The 19,371-nt window shown below is 39.9% G+C and overlaps 1 protein-coding gene across 1 annotated transcript; it reads left to right on the forward strand.

Moving 5' to 3' along the window:
- Positions 1-36: 36 nt before the first annotated feature.
- Positions 37-17,126, forward strand: tonsl (tonsoku-like, DNA repair protein). Its single transcript, XM_088432953.1, has 30 exons — positions 37-93; positions 160-273; positions 3,389-3,488; positions 3,590-3,685; positions 4,305-4,447; positions 4,581-4,761; positions 4,849-4,978; positions 5,835-6,006; positions 6,094-6,208; positions 6,970-7,121; positions 7,223-7,375; positions 7,444-7,569; positions 8,993-9,188; positions 9,270-9,325; positions 9,408-9,497; positions 10,471-10,543; positions 10,644-10,807; positions 11,026-11,149; positions 11,230-11,465; positions 11,713-12,184; positions 12,262-12,464; positions 12,894-13,000; positions 13,078-13,234; positions 13,298-13,376; positions 14,334-14,641; positions 15,237-15,408; positions 15,487-15,662; positions 15,763-15,836; positions 16,473-16,606; positions 16,717-17,126. Exons 3-30 carry the CDS (start codon positions 3,464-3,466, stop codon positions 16,920-16,922), a joined length of 4,320 nt encoding a protein of 1,439 aa, XP_088289079.1. The 5' UTR covers positions 37-93; positions 160-273; positions 3,389-3,463; the 3' UTR covers positions 16,923-17,126.
- The last annotated feature ends 2,245 nt before the right edge of the window (positions 17,127-19,371 follow it).

Raw genomic sequence — 19,371 nt, forward strand, 5'->3', positions numbered from 1 at the left:
CCCAGAAACACCAATTCCCACAATGATGCAGCGTGCTCATTTGTAAGGTCAACGTTTTGGAGATGCAGACTAACAGAGGCTGGCACGGTGGAGGTGGGTGAAGGGCTTGATGTGAATGGTTCTTTAACTCCCAGTGAACGTGTCTTGACAAAAATACAGTCGTCCATTTTCTAGACCGCTAGAAGAAGGGGGGGGTGCCCTGGGGTGGTTGCCAGTCAATCACAGGGCACAGGAGACAAACACTTATCCACACCAATTCACAACAAAGGACAAGTAAGAGTCTTTATTACAACTAGCGTGCATGTTTTTGGAATGTGGTAAGAAGTTGAAATAAGCGCTTTCACGTGATTGATTGCGGTGTGAATTTTGGACTTTGTGCATTTTTCAAAAACATGAAGTCAAGCACCTGCTGATGGCCCCAAATGATTTGAACAAACACCTGCGGTTCATTTGTGTTCAATCGCCACGGTTCGGGTTGCTCAGTAAAGAAACCATGCGGATTCTCTTGAAGGTTAAACGTTTTAGTCACACTGCACATTTGCTGCCGGAGGAGGAGGCGAAATGTCAAGTGGAAGAGGAGAGAAACCCACCTGGAGCAATGCAGGTACTAAAATTAGTATGCAAGGAGTATTTTTCAATTTTATATCGTTTGATGTGCACCGACAAGAAACGTAATATAACAGGCCACCAACCGGTCTGTAAGCCAACGTCAAAATAAACACACCAAATAATAGGGTCATCAATGCAATATCCCTACCAGGCTTTTATTTTGAAGCTTCCCTAGAGGGGGTGGTTGCGATTTGCTTGACTAGTCCTTGTGACTCATGTATCCCAAATTATTTCAGTCACATCCGTCAGGGTGTCCCCCACCTACTGCCCGTAAACAGTTGATGGATGGATGATCATTTGCTTAAGAATGCTCTCGTCAGTCACGCTGTTTTTGAAATGTCTGACTGCATTTGAATGCACCTTAATTTCGCGTCCTCAGACTTGTGCCGTATTGTACTATGACACCGTAACTGACTAGCGGTTACTTAGTGTCCTTAATCGGGGAATGAATTTGATTTTAAATGATGGCTTGTTAGTGTTGGTAGAGACGGAATGACAATAAAAACAAAAAATAAATAAAAGCTAGCTCACACTGCTGCAAAATATAAATTCAAAATAAAAGCATTCTACAGTCATTGCGTTAATGTCAAGCTACTATTTGGGGGGTTTAATTGTCTTCATTGCATGTCGTTGGTGTGTGACGTGATGTTTGTTACTTCTTCCTTAGTCGTGCATTAATGTGTGTGTTGATTTTGGAAGCTTCTGTGATGGCAATAATTTGCGATCAAGGAGTCGCGAGGAAAAAGAAAGCTAATCTTAAAAAAAAGTTCAAAATAAAAGCCTACTAAGTCTTTCAGTCTTCAGGTATTATTTGCTTTGTTATTTTGAATATGGCCTACTCAACGCATGTTATGAAATTTTGTAGCAGCTTCCATGGCACGTCAGTGTGTATCAAATAAACATAAATAAATGAATATAAATTTTAAAAAAATGACTATTGCTACAGTTAATTTGCAATGTGAATGAAACAGATCGCCTTCATGAGACTGTACACATTTTTCTCACCGTGCAATCTACAAATCATGCGTTGCCCAAACCGTAATAAATGTTCCGTACGGATCATGGATTAAGGCTAACAAAACCTGGCACTCCTGAATGCAAATGATCTGTTGTTCAAAAAACGTTTTGGGCCGTTGGTGGGCGCTTGATTCTCATTTTAGCGATTCCACGTGTTTACCCATCAATCCATGCATACAGTGATGTGAAACCGCTTATTTCAAGCCTGATGTTTGTGTGTGTGTGCATGTGCGTGTGTAATCACATTAATATAAGTTGAAAAGGATTTGCCTTTCTGAAAGAGTTTTGTAACTGGCTATTTCATGATGACAGAGTGGACGTGAGGCAGATGTACAAACCATGGCTCAGAAAATCAATGTATCTTTTAACCTGATCAATTCAAGCTGTTTTCAAGGCACCATCTTTTTTTTGTAGATTCAAAGTTTATTCTTTTTGACAACACACCAAAGACATCCATTGGAAAGTGTCCCATGCTGCATCTCAGGTTTTCTTTGTTTGTCTTTTTTTTGTTTTTTGTTTATAACAGACGGTTGGATTAGAAATCCGTGATTTGGGTTAGCTCCATGGATGGCAGACCTGACAATTGGTCTGAGTAACACACTATTAGGCCACATTTTGCCAGCTGTCATTGCACAAATATGACATCGCAAGATTGCCCTCCGCCTTATCACAATTAAAGCACTGTTAAAAGATTATTTCCTCCTTCTATGTGTTGGTGTATTGTTTGTGATTCTCCTATTATTATTTTTATACTTATAAAAGATTGCTAGGTACTGTAGGTACATACTCAGTGCAGGGGCACTGCCTGAATCTCATATTAAATCTCTTTATTGAAACAATAATTGTTTTTTGGGGTAAAATATGAGTATAAAATGAATAACTATTCATCAAGGTTTTATTTATTTTAGTAATCCATTGCTTGATTTTAATTTGGTGCAAATATTTCAATTTAAACAAAGAATGCGTTTTAACTTTCGTAAATAAAGTAATCTGTATAATTAACATGCATTATATTTTATTTTGATCGTAAATTATCAATCTCTTAAAAAAACACACACACACAAACAAGTGTCCTTATGTACTGCATGTTAACTGTACTTCAGCTTATTGGTCGAACGAGGGCGCTAGTTTGACCCTTGATGAGACAACAATAACTAAGTCACTAAATTCTCTACTCGCACTTAATAAGAATATTGTTGCTATTAAAATAAAATTTGAGATGATAAAATCATCACACTTACTTCTGCCTCTCACGTTCTTGGATTTGCACAGTTTGACGTTTTTATATTGGTGTCAATAAAAACAAATGAATTACTGTACTGTATACGTAAATACATGACGCACGTAGTGTATCACGTGCCCCCTGGTAGCCAATGAAATGCAATTTTTTTATTGTCCTTTAACTTACAGACTTATTTTTAAACAAATAAATTTCATCTTTAGTAAAATGTTTACGTACTCTCAATGTAAGTATGTATTGTAAATACAAATATTCACATTTGTAAATTCAAGAAGTTTTGCCTGACAGTCCTCATTTAGGGCAAAATTTTTTGGTTTATTTTGATTGGTTGGCAGCGCCCTGGCGGGGCATTGCAAAGTTCCTTTCAGAAAAGCAACACGTCTGAAATGGTGATAGATTGTGAAAATGGTAGTTGCATTTCACGATCGGCAACGTAAATTACTCTTAGAGATGCGTTTCGATTAAAAATGCGCGTAAAAGTGTCTGTCAGTCAGAATTAGTTTCCTTTTCTCGACGCAACAGATTCAACTGCGTGCTCCATCAAGACAGTCATTTGCTAGCAACCGGGAACTGGCTAGCATCGCTTGACGCTTTGAGATGAGCTTTTCAAGGGAGAAAAAGCGTAAGTAACTCCTAGTTTCAAGTATCGCTTCTTCGCGATTGTTTACGTGTGTGAATGATACGGTCTTGATGTTGTAGTTGACGGCGATTGTTGTTTTGCAGTGCTTCAGAAAGCGAAAAACAAAGCCCAAAACAGCAACAACATAAGAGAAGAGGCCAACATCTGCAATCAACTTGGAGAGCTGCTATCAAGAAATGGTGAGTGCTGGAGTTTCCCGAGTCGCATGTGTTCCTTCTAGGATAAAAGAAGAAATAATGGCTGCAAAAGTACCATTTGAGTTGTTTACACTCGGTTGATTAAAGTCCACATTCTGATCTGTTTTTCTCATCTTGTAATTGCTACAATGGAACAGAAAAAAATAGAATTGAAAATATAACATGTATCAATAAATAGTCATGCAACAAAAGCATATTACCGTGTTGAAGTCAAAGTAGTCTTTTTTTATTATTAATGGTATCAGTACTTATTATTGGTAAATACTCACAAGTTGAACAGTCATACTGGTACCGATCTGAAAAAAAGTAGTATAGAACATTCAACATTGCAAAAATTAAAAAAAAAAAAAAAAAAGACCCTGCTTTATGCCAACTTATTATAAATTGTCACAATACACAGAGAACATCCCACACGTATGCACTGATGTTAATAAATAATGCAATATACACTACGGATGGACATTTTTGGGTGAATTTTACCTTTTCAAATGTTAAGGTTAGTCAATAGAAAGAATAGCTTCGAAGCATTTTTTTGTCCCTTTTCCAAAATTTTAGTGCTTTTTGTGGAATTTTTCTCTTTTTTTTTTTTTTTTTTTTCTAGGTGATTATGAAGCTGCCATTGAGGAGCACCAGCAAGAGTTGGCGCTGTCTCAGGTGTTAAATGATGCAATTGGCCAAGCCGTGGCCAATCGTAAGATAGGAGAGTGCTATGCAGAGCTAGGGAAATTTGAGACTGCACTTAAAGTGAGTTCCTTTTCAGTATATTAAATATACACTAGCAAGTAAGATGCCCTTTGTACCGTAAGTATATGTGTATATATATATATATATATATATATATATATATATATATATATATATATTTTGTCTTGCTTAGCATCAACGACGTCACCTGGACTTGGCTCGCTCTGTGGGAGATCACATAGAGGAGCAGCGGGCGCTCGCCACGATAGGTCGCACTTACCTCTTCCGCTTTGAATCCGATCAATCGAAGAAAAGTCTCGAGCAAGCAGAAGATGCCTTCAGGAAGAGCCTTGCCATTGTAGATGATCTTCAAGGTGTCGAGCCGCTGCTGCTCTCCACCCTTTACAAATATAATCATGACTTCAATTCAATATTTGTTTGCCCTTCTGTGTCTTTTTAAGGGATGGTATCAGAGCGAGAGATTCATGAAATGAAGGCGCGACTTTTCCTAAATCTCGGTTTGGTTTCTGACCACATGGGAGAGCCAGAGCATTGCAGCGACTTCATCCGACGCAGCATCTTCATTGCAGAGTGAGCAGTGAAAACAAACTCAAACACAAAGAGTTAATTTGTGAATAATCATCTCTGCTTACCGTAATTACACTATTCCTTAACCTTTGTGGAAAATGTCAATGGTTCAAGGCGAAATGAAATCAATTATGCAGTCTTTTGCACTTAGGCTAAGATAGCATGGTTTAAAACAAAGTTTTCTCCACTTTTCCTAACCTGAGGGCATTACAGCAACTGTTGCAAGCTAGCGTCTTGAATGTGAAACCTCTTTTGAGTTTCTCAAAAAAAGATTATGTTTTGAATGAGGGAGAACTTTGAAATGCTGTTTAAGTCCAGAAGATCCTTTTTTTCTAAGCATTCTTTGTTTAGAGTTGTATTTGACTTGTTCTGAAATAATGGTAATGAAATTAATTTGCCATATTGTGTACAATTCGTGTTTTAAACCGCTTGTTGGCATTACGGATTGTCATATGCAGCACGTAAAAAAAAGTTTAGTCATTCGAAGATAATTAACATTGCGGAGAACACTGCAAAGTTGAGGAGTGCAATGGATAGGACTGAAAGTAGTGTTCTGCTAGGCAGGGTTTTAATTTACAGGTATGTTAAAGTTGATCATCAACAATTTATAAATGTTCACTGTAAAATCAAAGAGTCCCTTGACTGTGTACATTAACAAACATGCACTTGTAGCAGCTGATGTCAAATCTTGCTCATGTGTGGACACATTTATGTTCTGCTTTTTCCATTGTCTTTAGACTTCTGAACCAAACTTGGCATTAAATAGCACGAATTTTCTGAGCTGTCTCAAGAGTTCTTCGTACATTCCACTCCAACCTTGCTTACTGTTAACTTTTTTCACTTTTGCTTTTGAAAAAAGGAAGAGCGGGCTGCTCGAAGATCTGTATCGGGCCAATTTTAACCTGGGCAACATCTTCTTCCGCCACGGCCAGCACTCCAAGTCTGTGCGCTTCTTTGAACAGGCCAAAGAATCTGCCCGAAAGATGAAGGAGAAATTTAGCGAAAGCGAGTGCTTCCATGCCATCGGCAAGGTGATCATTTGCACTTAAAAGGGGATTAAAATAAGATGATGGCGTAGAATTAAACAGTTGATTTTGTGACCTCCCCCCCACACTCAGGTCCAACTCTCCTTAGGTGATTTTGTAGCCGCAAGACGATCCCTCAAAAAGGCTCTTTTGTTGGGTTCTCAACAACAGCAGGACAAGCAGGCTGTCAAGAAGCTGTTTAAATATGGTAATGAGCTTGCTTGCATTTATATAGACACTGTATCCAATTCATTTTTTAAGTATGTGAAGGGTGTGAACCACCTATCAAATTTATTAGTAGACTTACCACTGATCTAATTTGCATGATCAGCTTCAGATAATATTTGCCATTTTAAGCAAAATTGGCTATTTTGTCTTAATTTTCAGAGTGATCAATGATTTCATTGATGTTGTACCAAGGACTCGTGTACGCCTTTTTTTGCACTGTTCTTTAGCAGCAGTTCCTTATTATCAGGATTTACTTTGTGCTGTCACATATGATTTACAATATAGTAGTTTAATTACTGTAAGTTGTTGCATCAATTATTTCTGTTTTGTGCCGTTTTTATTTTACCTGGCTCAACTTTATGATCCTAAATACCTTCTAGGGGTCATTCATGTTTATCTCTGTGCATCTCTGACAACTTTGGGCAGGGCAAACATTGTTGAAACATGGCAAAAATGCATTATCCATATTACATAAATATTATTTTTTGATACTCTAGAAACTGTAAACAAGTACATCCAGCAAATGAACACGTTATTCTTGGTAATCGGTTTTTCATCAGCCCCAAGAATTCAGATTGGGTAAAGTCTACTTTTTGTTTTTTAAAAAGGCTCTTTTCACACTATTCAGTGTATTTAATTTTGTCGCATCGGTGGAAAACTATGGTCTGCAGAACACGCATGTGCCCATCTATCTAGTTTGATACCGAATACGTTTTTTGTTTTTTCCAATCAATCCCGTAGCCGACCGAGGCTGTAAGCTCGAAGAGGAGCTGGGGGAGAATCAGGCCAGAAAACTGAGCTCCCACGAAGCCATGGGGCTATCAGAACAACTCGGAGATCTCTACAGCAAGGTCGACTGCTTCCACAAAGCCCTGGATGCATATCAATCTCAGGTGAGTTCAATTTTTGTCTGTGTGTGTTTTAGTTAATTACATTTCAAATATAATCTATCGATGCACTTTTTAAATCAATGTTGTTTATCCATCCGGATTAGCTTACACAAGCTGAGGCCTTGGGGAAGCCCGCACGCGAGCTAGCGGTCATCCACGTGTCTCTGGCCGCCACCTTCAATGACCTGCGACGGCACAGCGAGGCCGTGAGGCACTACAGGCAGGAGCTGGCGTTACGGCAGGGCAGCCCGGCCGAGGTAATCCGATTTGCGATTGATGGGGTGGGCGTGTCGTTCGCGCGTCAACCAGAATCTGTGTGCGCCAGCAATGCAGCACTTGGCTGAACATCGCAGCGGCCCAGGAGGAGAACGGCGATGCCCTCGAGGATCAGGACAGCAGCTACCGTGCGGCACTTGACTGCGCCCAGGTGTGTGGGCAGGCCAGGATACAGGTGAGGAGGAGGATGGAAGAAGCGCAGAATGGTTTTGGCTCCTATTTACTTGAGAATGTATTCCCAATCAATGACATCATGTTGTTTATCTTAGAACAACAAAACTTTTGAAACTCAATCGACTGGCTGCAGTCAAATATTTCCCTCTGTGTTGCTTGAATTGATTCAGGTCTGCCCTGAATTAATTGTTGTTTAACACATTCTTTACGAGCCACTTTCAGAGACTTTTTTTTAACCCTATCACTTGAAAAAACACAAACAACTCGACAAGATTCTGAAAAGACATAATTTGTTTTTGGGATTGAATGAGTTAATCGTATGATTAATGAACAGTTAATTCTGCTCTCATTAAATTTTCAATAGTCATGCATTTAACTCAATTATAAATTGACATTTGAATAAATCAAAAACATTTTTTCAAAGGACTGGGTGTGAATGAGTTAAAAGTGCTAGAATGGATATGTTTATATTTTTTTTCCTGAGGGTTGATGCCAATACTAGTTATCACTAGGCAAGATTACCAATACTTGGAGACCATATTTATTTTGAGTAAAAAGGAAAATATTCACATAAAAAACTGCAAAATTCAACTATTAACTTGAATTCTCTATCAGCATTTTTTTAAATACATTTTAGACAAAATAGGTCTTTGTAAATTTTTAAGGAAAGGTACCGGGAATTCTCTGGGTCATGAGCATGTCTAAAAGAGTGAAACGAAAACTTAAGCAAGTAAATTGCTCCCCATAGTTTTTTACGCTCAGTCATGTGCTCCAAAATTTCAAAATGAATTATTTCAGTTTATTTTCAAGGCAAAAAAATGTGTCAGGTCAACAGAATTTATTTTACAGTTACCTAAAAAATATTATAAGCAGTTCCCTGAAAGTAACACAGTTATGAAGTGATCTGTTATAATCCTTCAGATTTTGAAAATCTGCCGATGTCAGTATTTGTGAAAATGCTAAATACTCATCCCGGCTAAGAATCGATTTCGCCCTATTTTTTGAGCTGAACCGAGTCCAGTCACAGAAAAAGAAATCTCACCCACCCCCAAGCTAACTGCAGTTTAGGATCTGTGTTGCCATGGTAGCAGACAGCTGGTACATCACAATGATGCGCCTTTGCAGTTTTTCTTTGGAAACGTTTCTTTTTGAACATTCATCATAACGACGGGTGTGTCTGCTTTTTTGGGGCCCATAGGCAGCGTGGAGCCCCCGCGGTTAGCACGTCTGCCTCACAGTCCAGAGGTTCTTATTTCAAAGACCGTATATTGTTAAATGAATATCTTTGTTTGGGTGTCAGTCAGTTTGGCATGGTGAGGTTTTTTTTTTTTTCCGAACAGCTCTTGCATTATGCATTTGCACCTCATGTCGTGGTCAGTGCGTGTGCATATTTGGTCGTCAGCTCAGGTTTTCACCCCCTTCAGAAGCGCGTTTTGAGGCTTTGGTTGGCAGCCCAGAAGCGGAAAGGCTCAGACACCAAGCACACCGAAGCTAAACTGCTGGAGCTCTGCGCCTCCAAAGGCTGGAGTCCAGATGGCAGCGATGGAGAGGAGGAGCTTGAGGAAGACATGGAGAGCAGTGAACCTTTGGATGATAGTGATGTTGTCCTCTCAGATTCAGGTTGGACAGTTCAGACGCCCCCAATGAAAGCGTACATTTTACGCGTTGGCTGTCAAGTTCATCACTCAATGTTATTTCTAGATGACGACCTGGAGGGATATGACAAGATTGTATCAGGAAGGAGGAAGACGGGACGGGTGAGAGGGAGGGAGACATGTTTTTTGTTTTTCCCTGCACTGTTTCATTGTTCTTTTTTTGGTGTGCTGCTTCTTTCTGCAGTGGAACAAGAGAAACGAGAAGGGTGAGACGTCTCTCCACAGGGCCTGCATAGACGGCAACTTGAAACAAGTCCAGTATTTGGTAGAACAGGTAAGTTCAAGATTTAAACATGTAAAACATACAATTTCAATGAATGCAGTCAGTTGTCAGGCAGTGAAAATGAATTTCCAGCAATGTGCTGCCGTTCGCTCCCCACACCAGGCAATGAATCTCAGTGGAATCGCTCTGAACCAATCAGTGGAGGGAAAAGTGCTGAGCTGCAAATTCAAATCTGCTTTGTTCAGATTAAAAACCATTGGCTTGTTTGGGGCTTGCAAACCTGAGTCTGCATAGCAACACAGTAGCTGAAATCTGTTTGGGCAAAACAAAAACATTAAAATGATAACCCACAGCAAATGACTATAGGCTATGCATCTAATTCACACCCAAATAATATGGGAAATAGTAAAAATATCAAATTTTTTGTGGTTAATGGGGACAGGATAACACCCGCTTTAAGTGAGTCCCGCCCTTCAGAGTAGGCGTTGAAGGATTAGGGTTACCACTGTAATATATTTTTAACAAATTGATGATATACAAATTAATACATAAATTCTTTAATATTTAGGGTATGGTGTTCATTGGTTGGTTTCAGTGATTTCATTGTGTTATATAGAAAGGTTCATATCAGCGGTAGAAGTTGTTATGGATTTATTACAGTGAACACAAAACCAACATTTTTCTTTTGTGTTTAAATACTACTGGTTTTGGGCCACTCTAGTGAGGATAAGCGGCTCTAGAAAATGGATGGATAGATACCTCATAAGTCACAATTTGGTGAATTTCATATTTCTTCAATTTATGCTATTGGTCAGTCCACACATGAGGGTGTTGTTTTTATGAATTGCTGACTAAAGCATTGACAATGTCTTTCTCACTTTTATTTTAATTCGATGGTCATTTTAAAACAAACTAGCCATTTTCGGCTCTCTCGAAAAGTGCTGATTTTTTTTTTTTTTTGGGGGGGGGGGGGTGCTTAATTGAGTTCACTTATTGCAAAAGCTAATATGATCGGTGCTCTCAGGGCCACCCAGTAAATCCCAGAGACTACTGTGGATGGACTCCCCTGCATGAGGCCTGCAACCACGGTCACTATGGTAATCAAGTTTAACCTACTAAATTGCTTTACTGTATTTGTTTCTTTAAAAAAGAAAAAAAACCCAAACCCTCTTTTTTGGGGCATTCATTTCCCTCCAGACATTGTGGCCTTGCTGCTGGACCGAGGAGCCAACATAAACGACCAGGGTGGCAACTTGTGTGAGGGCGTGACCCCTCTCCACGATGCTCTGACCTGTGGCAACTTCTCTGTGGCCCGACTCCTGGTGGAACGTGGGGCCTCCATAAATCTCCGCAATGCTAAAGTATGCATGTGTAATTGTGTGTTATTAGTGTTTCATGTGGTTATTTTTTATCACCTGCTATTAATTGTAAAATATACTGTAACACCTAACTTTAATGATAGAATTATAAAGCGTGAGGAAATAAGATAGATCTTGGATTTTTTTTTTGTACAATTTTTATTTATTTGTTTTCGTTCAGTCCAGTGAAGCTTAGTGTAATTATGTCCATTGTCCGTCAGGGTGAGACCGCGATGGATACACTGCGTCATTGGCAGAGGACATACAAAAAGGAACTTGACCACGAGGCCAAGCAAGAGTGCGAAGCTACTGAGCAACTGCTGAAGAAGGCACTTGCAGGAGGAGGTCATTTATTTTTAACTTTCACTCAATTTGCAACCAAGGCCATTCTCTCAAATCAGATCTAATGTACTTGCCCCCAACAGTGTCCGTTGCGGCTCCACATCCCAAACCTTTTGACGCTCTGCAGGACAGCCAGCTGTTTGACTCCGAAAACTCTGAACCACTTTCATCCTCTGGAGGGGGCTGTGTGTCGAGCCAGGACTGGCCCAGGAGCAGCGAACGCTTGGAGGGGAATGCTTATCAGAGTCTCAAAAAGCGGCAGCTCGGCAGTTCATCTCAACGGCGAGCCAGAGGGACAGAGACTGCTCTTCTTTATGGGGTAATAACAATCACAGTATTCATATATTATGTAATATATATTCTTAACCAACCTCATGCTTCATTCATTTTTTAAGGAGATGATGTTACACGATCTATCTTTTGTAGAATGCAATACGCCTAAAGATACCTCTACAAATGTTTCAAATTTTAATAAGTGAGAGATGAACTCTTTTAAGGCATTTTTTTTTCCCCAAAAATCTTTTGCGGTCATAAGAAGTCAAATACATTTTTGTTTTTGTTTTCAGAATAAGAGCAGTTCATCAGATGACAGTGACTCAGACAGCCCTGTTAATCCCCCACATTCAGTTCGCCAAAGACTCTCAATCCCAGCAGCTCAGTGTCAAAAAGAACCAACTCCAAATAAAGATGCGGCTTCAGTTACCAACCCCGACAGGGAAAGTGGATCGGCTCGGCCTGCTCCCTTCATCTTTGCGCAGGACGAGTACCACAGCGCCATCCGAGGGTTGGGCAGCGCTAAAACCCTCCTGCAAGGCCGTGCAACACAACCTCAATTCCCCAACACGCCTGGCCTTTCAACCAGCAGCAAATCAGCCTTGGTTCCCGAGGAGGACTATATGGACGATGATTGGCTAGAGGATGACATGGTGGAAAGTCATCCCAAAAAGAAGAGGAGGTTTCACGTTGAGCTGGATGGAGGAAGAGGAGACAAAACTGCAAGAGTGCCAAGCCAGCCAAGCCCTCAGATGTCCTACAGGAGTGAGAACTCAGGAAATACCTAACCTCTTTAATTGTGTCAATAGCTTCTACAAGATTCGTACGATTTTTGCTTTCAGGTTCTACACTTCCAGCATCCAGCACCAGGGGGCCCTCTTTGAAAAAGAACAGCTCGATGAAGCGGCAGCAAGTGAAGATGACTCAGATGCCCGGCATGGTCCGTCTGGGCAGACGAGAAGTCTGCAGGCCGCAAAGCCCCACCCTGACAGATGAGGATGAGAGACCAGAGACACCTCCGCCACCTCAACCATTAAACTTGCAGGTCAGAGAACAAGACTTAATTTTCATGTTTTAGGCTACATACCGAGACAAGTGGTCTTTATTTGCCTTTGGTTGGTAATATTCATTCATTAACCAGGCCCCTGAACACTTAAGTACACTTGCACAAAACACTAGCAGAGCTATATTGTGCAGTTTTTTTTCTTGAGGATAATTATGCTCAGTGTTGACTTACTCAAACAGGAAGATTATTTCAACAGCATTCATTATAAGCTACTGTGTGAAGGGGATCCAAACAGCACTTATCTTAATAGAAAATGTATTTTTCCCCGAGATTTTAGAAGGGATTTTCAATGTCAGTTTTTATTCAGACCGATACTAGTACGAGTTTTTACTTTTTGATTACTCACCGCGATCAAGTACTGATACTTCTCAAGTTTAATTTGCTAAGTCTAATAGTTTTTCCTTTCAGCCTGCGACTCAGAGGCCGGCTGCTTCCACCACTATATCACTCCCTCCGCCAATAAGGATGAGGGTCAGAGTTCAAGATGATATCTTCCTCATCCCAGTTCCTCAAAGGTATGATGGCTCAAGAAAAGCATTTATTTGTGTTTCTATGCTGATGTGAATGTGATGTGCTGATGTGCGTACCGCAGCGAGGCGGAATCTTGCACGGTCTCGTGGCTTTGCGACCAGGCAGCACAGCGCTACTACCAGAAGTGTGGCTTGCTGCCTCGCCTGTCGCTTCAGAAAGATGGCGCTCTGCTGTCCCCGCACGACCTTCTGTTGACCATCCTGCATACCAACGAGGAGGTTTGGGCCGCATTGATGTCTTTGTCCAAACAGTATGAAGAGTGATTAAGACTGATGTTGCAGGTGTTGGCTGAGGTGTCGTCTTGGGACCTCCCGCCTCTACAGGAACGCTACAAGAAGGCGTGCATCAGTCTGGCAGTAGGTGAGCAACTAAAATTCCCAGAATCAATTAGAATTCATGAAGCAGCTTTAAAAGGAACACTATTATAGAAATCTGGCTTTTTAACTACTTATATTTCATATAAATACAGTAGTTGAGTTTCTGCAGGTTTTTGGGGTTGTAGGGCAAGATTAAGCAAAATAGTAAAAACACAGAACACAGTACCATTAAGACTGATAAATGCTGATTTATTTATGTACTCATTTTTAAAATCATCATGGATGATATGTGGAAACAATATTTATATAAAAAAAATGTATTGCATTGTTTCTTTGTCATTTTAGGCTATGCATATATATATATATATATATATATATATATATATATATATATATATATATATATATATATATATATATATATATATATATATTCTGAGAATCAGCAAAAAAGAATAGCTTCAGAAAGAAAATAACCAAAAAATCGGAACTGGGGAGAAAGAATCAATTCCGACTAAAGACAAAACAAAATATTCTGAAAAACAGGAAAACAAATAACCTCCCCCTAAAATTTTGAAAAACATGAGAAAAATTATTCAGAAAAATGACAAAAAAAAGTAAATTATTCCCAAAATATTTCAACAAAATATTTGTATTCTGAAATGATCGGAGAAAAAAATCGCTCAAACAAAAATACTTTGAAAAACAGAAATAACTGAAAAATAGTCCAAAGAATAACCATCCCACCACCACCAACAACAAATAAATTAAATTGACTCAGTCATTAAACAGAACCTTTTTATTGATCTAACAAGTATATGATGCCAGATTAAAAAAAAAAAAAAATTCAGCAACACAAAAAAATAGTGTGCCTTGTGTTCTTCAATCCTTGATTCTTCGGCTCTTTTGACAAAAGCATGCCACAGGTGTGACAAAGACGCCTATGAAGTATTCTAAATTTTGTAGAACAACATACTAAAGCTTATCTATATCCATGCAGAGGAAAACAAGCGCATCAGCCGACTGTGCGAGGTTCAGGACGGGAGCTCCTCCGTGTTGGTATGCGGACTCGGCTTGGCCGCATCCTCCCTGGCCGCCCTCCTCCGAGCCCTCAAACTGCAGGCCAGCCTCACCGAGCTACGCATGTCGGGCAACCGCCTTGACGACAGCCTCCTCGCCGAGCTGATCGCCGCCGCCGCCACCATGCCTCGACTCTGCGTGCTGGACATCTCGGCCAATCAGGTCACAGGAGAGGGGCTTGAGAAGGCAGCAAAAACCTTAGAGGGACTCAGCCATCCTGCTTTTCCAGTAAGTAACATTTCTATAACTGCTTCGATGCATATTTTGATTAAAAAAAAAAAGAAACGTTTTGTTTTTCAAACAAAAATAGTGGAAAGTCCAAGTCAAACAAAATGTTATATTGGTAGAAGTAGTAAGAGGTGTTGATCACTGTGTAACAGAACTAAAATTAAGTAAAACTACTCATACTGAGAAGATGCCTGACATATGTATTGAAAAAAAAGAGGGAATATGATCGTGTAGTTCTTTTAACTAGTGCAATTTTGTAGGTATTGCTAGATGGTAGGAAGTGGAGTCTATGGTCCGCATTTATGTTATCAGTTTGGTCAAAATCATGACAACAGAACTACAATTTCTGCTGGACTGGATTTAATCTCTCAAATAAAATTTGTCAGGATATTATCTTGCATCCTAGATATGCGCAGTTTCTTCTAACAACATGCTTGCCAACTGAATTGGACCGTTTTACAAAAGTACATTCAGCACTTCCAAATCAAATGTATGTACTGACTGTTGAAGCTAGTACAGTCAGGAGATTTTAAAAATGATCTGATTGCTTGGAATCCTTGTGTGTCAAATCATTGTTCTTTGTGTTTCCCGATAGTGTCTGAAGGAGTTGAACCTCAGCCTGAACCCGCTGGGTGACAGTATATCACAGTCTCTATCCTGCATCCTGTCCTCCTGCCCGCTCCTGGCTGAGCTGTCCCTGCGCGGCTGCGGCCTGACATCTCGCTTCTTGCAGCAGCACCGCTTGCTCCTCGCCGGCACGCTGACAGGTGGCAGCTAATGCCCAATAAACACATACACGCCTTTTGCTACACTAAATGGCAACATTCCTATTATTTATCCCCCAGGTAAAGATCATTTGAAGTCAGTGTGTTTCTCCCACAATGCATTGGGCTCCACTGGATTTGAGCTCATCCTGAAAACGCTGCCTCTTCATACACTCACGCACTTGGACCTGTCGGCTGTGCGCAGGGGCACCTCTGATTGCCCGGCGCTGGAGCACCTCGCCGTCCTCCTGTCACAGGTACATGCTCTTCTTGCGGGTCTTAACATGATTTAGACCCATGTTGTTGTCATTAAATCTAAATTTTAGCATGTGATGTGGACTATTTTGTTCCCCTTAGGACAACTGCTCACTAACCCATCTCAGTCTGGCAGCAAATGGTTTAACTGACAGCAGTGCGGCGACTTTGGCCAGGTTTGGTGACAACGCGTGTATTTTTTGGGGGGGGTTGAATGGATGAAACGTAACATTTCCTTTGAAAACTATCTAATGAATATCCAATGTGTATACTAGCTATCCTGTCAAAAATGTCCATTCATCCATTTTCTCTAGTGCTTACCTTCAGCTTGACTCACTGGATGGGGGATATACTCATGTCACTTTCTTAAAAAGCAAAAAATGATATGATATGATACGATTGAAGTCTTCTTGTCATCATATTTAGAAATTTAGAGCAGGGATTCCCAACATTTTTATCATCACAGACCGGTCAACACTTCTGGGACATATCTCATCTCGTAATCTACCAAATAGGTGGAAAATCCATTCCTTGTCAGTTTGTGGTTCCGTTTTGTCTGGGAAGTAGCGCTTGAAGTCCTTACCGCGAGAAATCAATATTTCAAGTGGGACTCCTGGTATTGCCTTTTAAAAGCTTTCTTTTTCTTCAAAGTTGTAGACTCCTCACCTAGCTCCTGACTGGGCCTTATCCCTTCCCCAAAAGACAACTGTTTCTCACTTCTTACACTCTAACACGTTTCCATTTGTGAAGGAAGCCCTTTGAGACCCTGTGGTGATAAAGGACTATTCAAAAAATTTGACTTCTGTTTTCAGATGTCTGCCTATAAGTCGCAAACTTATGAATTTGGACCTGTCAGCTAACCCCTCCATCACCTCAGTAGGGTTCCACAGCATCCTCAGCACCCTACGAGAAGCACAACGCCCGCTGGTGCTTCTAAACCTTCAAGGTACCCTGTGCAATTATAGCAGATATAAAAAAAAAAAAAGTTTTGTACCTATATACATCAGAATGCATCTAGTTTGTACATTTAAATTGCATTTGTTGCACCACCTTCAGGTTGTCAGTTGTCGGGACCTTTAGACAGCGAAGATCTGGAAACTTTGTCAGAGCTGGTCCAAGACCTGCGTCTTTGCTCTCAAGGTCTCAACAAATTGGACCGGCAGGCTTTGAAGCAGACCTGGACCAGTCGTCAGCCTCACGGCTATTTTGTAGACCGAAAAGCAGTGTGTTATCTCTCTACTGCGGCCTCCTTGGATCTTTAGGGAAATGTGCTTGTATACTAAAGACAGTGGCAGATTTTTACGGTAAGCACGTGAAATCTGCAGACACAAATTCATTCCAGTTCAAACCCCACTTTTTGTGAATAATTATATATTGTTTAATTTATTTATGTGATTGTATTTTCTATAGTTTTGTTAGTACTGTATATTTGTGCTAAAAAGGAAAACAATAAAAGAAGCTCAAGGTTTTCATCCTAAGGGAAATCATTTGTTTATTTGTATATTAAGTCAACGAAATATTACAATAAAACACACTCCAGGAATGCCTATTTAATCAATTCCCCCAAATATTGGTATTCACCACTTATTTTGCCATTTTCAGCAGTAAAAACTTATAATTAGCTTAATTCTGTGTCTGGTATTCTGACTCCAATATTTAATATATATATATATATATATATATATATATATATATATATATATATATATACATACACACGTGTGTTGGCGTGTGTGTGTGTGTGTGTGTGTGTGTGTGTACTGTATGAAGTAATCAGTAATAAGATGTATAATTACATCTTTTGGGTTGAACGTGCCAGCCGTCCAGACACTCTTTTACCCCGATAATACTCCAAGTAAGCGCATGTGATTGAATGTCTGAACTCTGTAAAGATGTATAATAAGGATCTTTTTTTCTCATACTTTTTTACCCTAATATTTGGGAAAAAAAAAATATAAATAAGTGCAAATTGAATGGCTAGAAGACTGTGAAGGCATATATATTAACGTCTTTGGGATAAAATGTGCCAGCAATTTTCAGACACTATTATACCCTTATATGGGGGGGGGTCTGATAATAATGTGCTATATGTAAGTAAATAAGGTTGAATGGACTCTGCAAAGACTGCAAGGACTCTGCAAAGACCTACAATTATGTCTTTGGGATTTAATACATTATTTTTCGTGTACAATTAATTAAAACACATTTTGCTATTTGATGCTGACAGAAATTGACATCACATGACTGGTCATGGCTCAGGTAATGACTAATCACAACTCAGTTGTCTGGGTTTGGTCATGTGGCTTTTATAAATTGAGCTGAGACATCCGAGCACTTGTCATTTTCAGGTGACAGTAAGTGGCAAAATTCATTTTTGAAGGCGTAAAGGATCTTAAAGGAGTGTTTTTGTTTCATAAATGTTTTTCACAAACGTTTAACCGTATCAAAGGTTTTGTCAGCAGCTTCTAATTGTGTATTAATGCCAAAGTCCTTGGCATAATTATGATGCATTTAGCAAACAAAAATATGTTAGTCAAAACAATTTATTTTATAATTGAGATTATTTGAAGTAGGGGCCTTTGCATATTTTGATGTTTTCTGTCAGCTTTATGAATGGATGACTTTTTGACCTTGACTTTCACATCACAGCTGTGCATTTCCACATCAATATCTTAAATTTCATGATCTCTTCATTTATTTGACCATTTGTTTTTTTTTCCCTACCCTTTGACTTGCACTGTATATGTGAAGCTCTCGTCACACAGCAGTGACTTTCTGTACATGTTTGGAAAGGAATGATGGTGCCGTCACTACCAAACAATGCCGCCACATATCTCCCACCATTACATAACGTCTTTACATCTCAGTCCTCACCTACACACACCTCGACTTATATGCATATTGTTGTAGTACGATACCGGCCAAGCAGATGAGTAATACCTTCGATGCGTGATTTCTGCGTTGGAGGAATGCTTGTGTCCCTCCCTGAGGCAAGAAGTTTACCTCATAAGGTTCACTATACATCAAAGAATATAATCAGTTATGTGGGCGGTACAAATATGGAGCTCATCTTGGCAAGCAGTGGCTCAGTCGCCTCAGTGGCTGCTCATCAATGAGTCAACTGCTGTGCATAACCCTAGAAGGAGAAGGCTGAACCAATCAGGGAGCAGCTCCTAAACTCTTGACAGCCACTCACACGCAGCCTGAGCACACTCGGGCTTTACCATCAGCTGTTGCACACTTGGCTGAGGCTCAGCGCACATACCAGCCGCATGGTTCGCACACATATGCAATGTTTTCTTTTCCTTAACAAGACACCAGTGGCGCTACCTTGACTGGGTCATCAGTAAAATGCAACTGTAAAGTTACACAGTGGGGATCAAAATATCATGTGCGGTGTTCTGTTTTTTTTTTTTTTTTTTTTAATACCAGATATGGTAAAAACTGACTCTATTGTAGTTGAAATCCTGACAGTGGAGTCAGATGATACAATGAGCCTATATGTATATTGTATGTATGCATACGTTGTGATCAATCAATACAATCCCAGTCCTATCAAATTTCTCTTACTTCAGTGTTTTGGAGCGTATGCAGGGTCTATCAGTCATAACTGAACATAATTTTGCTTTGAAGCAGACATATCCCTATTTGCTAATCTCTTTAGTCTGGCTTGTCGATTTCTTTTCTAGCGGCACTTATTAGGACTTGTGT

This window comes from Hippichthys cyanospilos, chromosome 14 (assembly GCF_059441005.1).
Source record: "Hippichthys cyanospilos isolate Australia breed blue-spotted pipefish chromosome 14, RoL_Hcya_1.0, whole genome shotgun sequence".
Taxonomy (NCBI): Eukaryota; Metazoa; Chordata; class Actinopteri; order Syngnathiformes; family Syngnathidae; genus Hippichthys; species Hippichthys cyanospilos.

What these genes read in the sequence shown, in the direction of transcription:
- tonsl (XM_088432953.1), top strand. Translation starts at nt 3,464, where the DNA reads ATGAGCTTTTCAAGGGAGAAAAAGC. An exon ending in GCTTCCATGCCATCGGCAAG is followed by an intron (nt 6,007 to 6,093) that starts GTGATCATTTGC and finishes CCCCACACTCAG; the next exon opens with GTCCAACTCTCCTTAGGTGA. An exon ending in CCCTCAGATGTCCTACAGGA is followed by an intron (nt 12,185 to 12,261) that starts GTGAGAACTCAG and finishes TTTTGCTTTCAG; the next exon opens with GTTCTACACTTCCAGCATCC.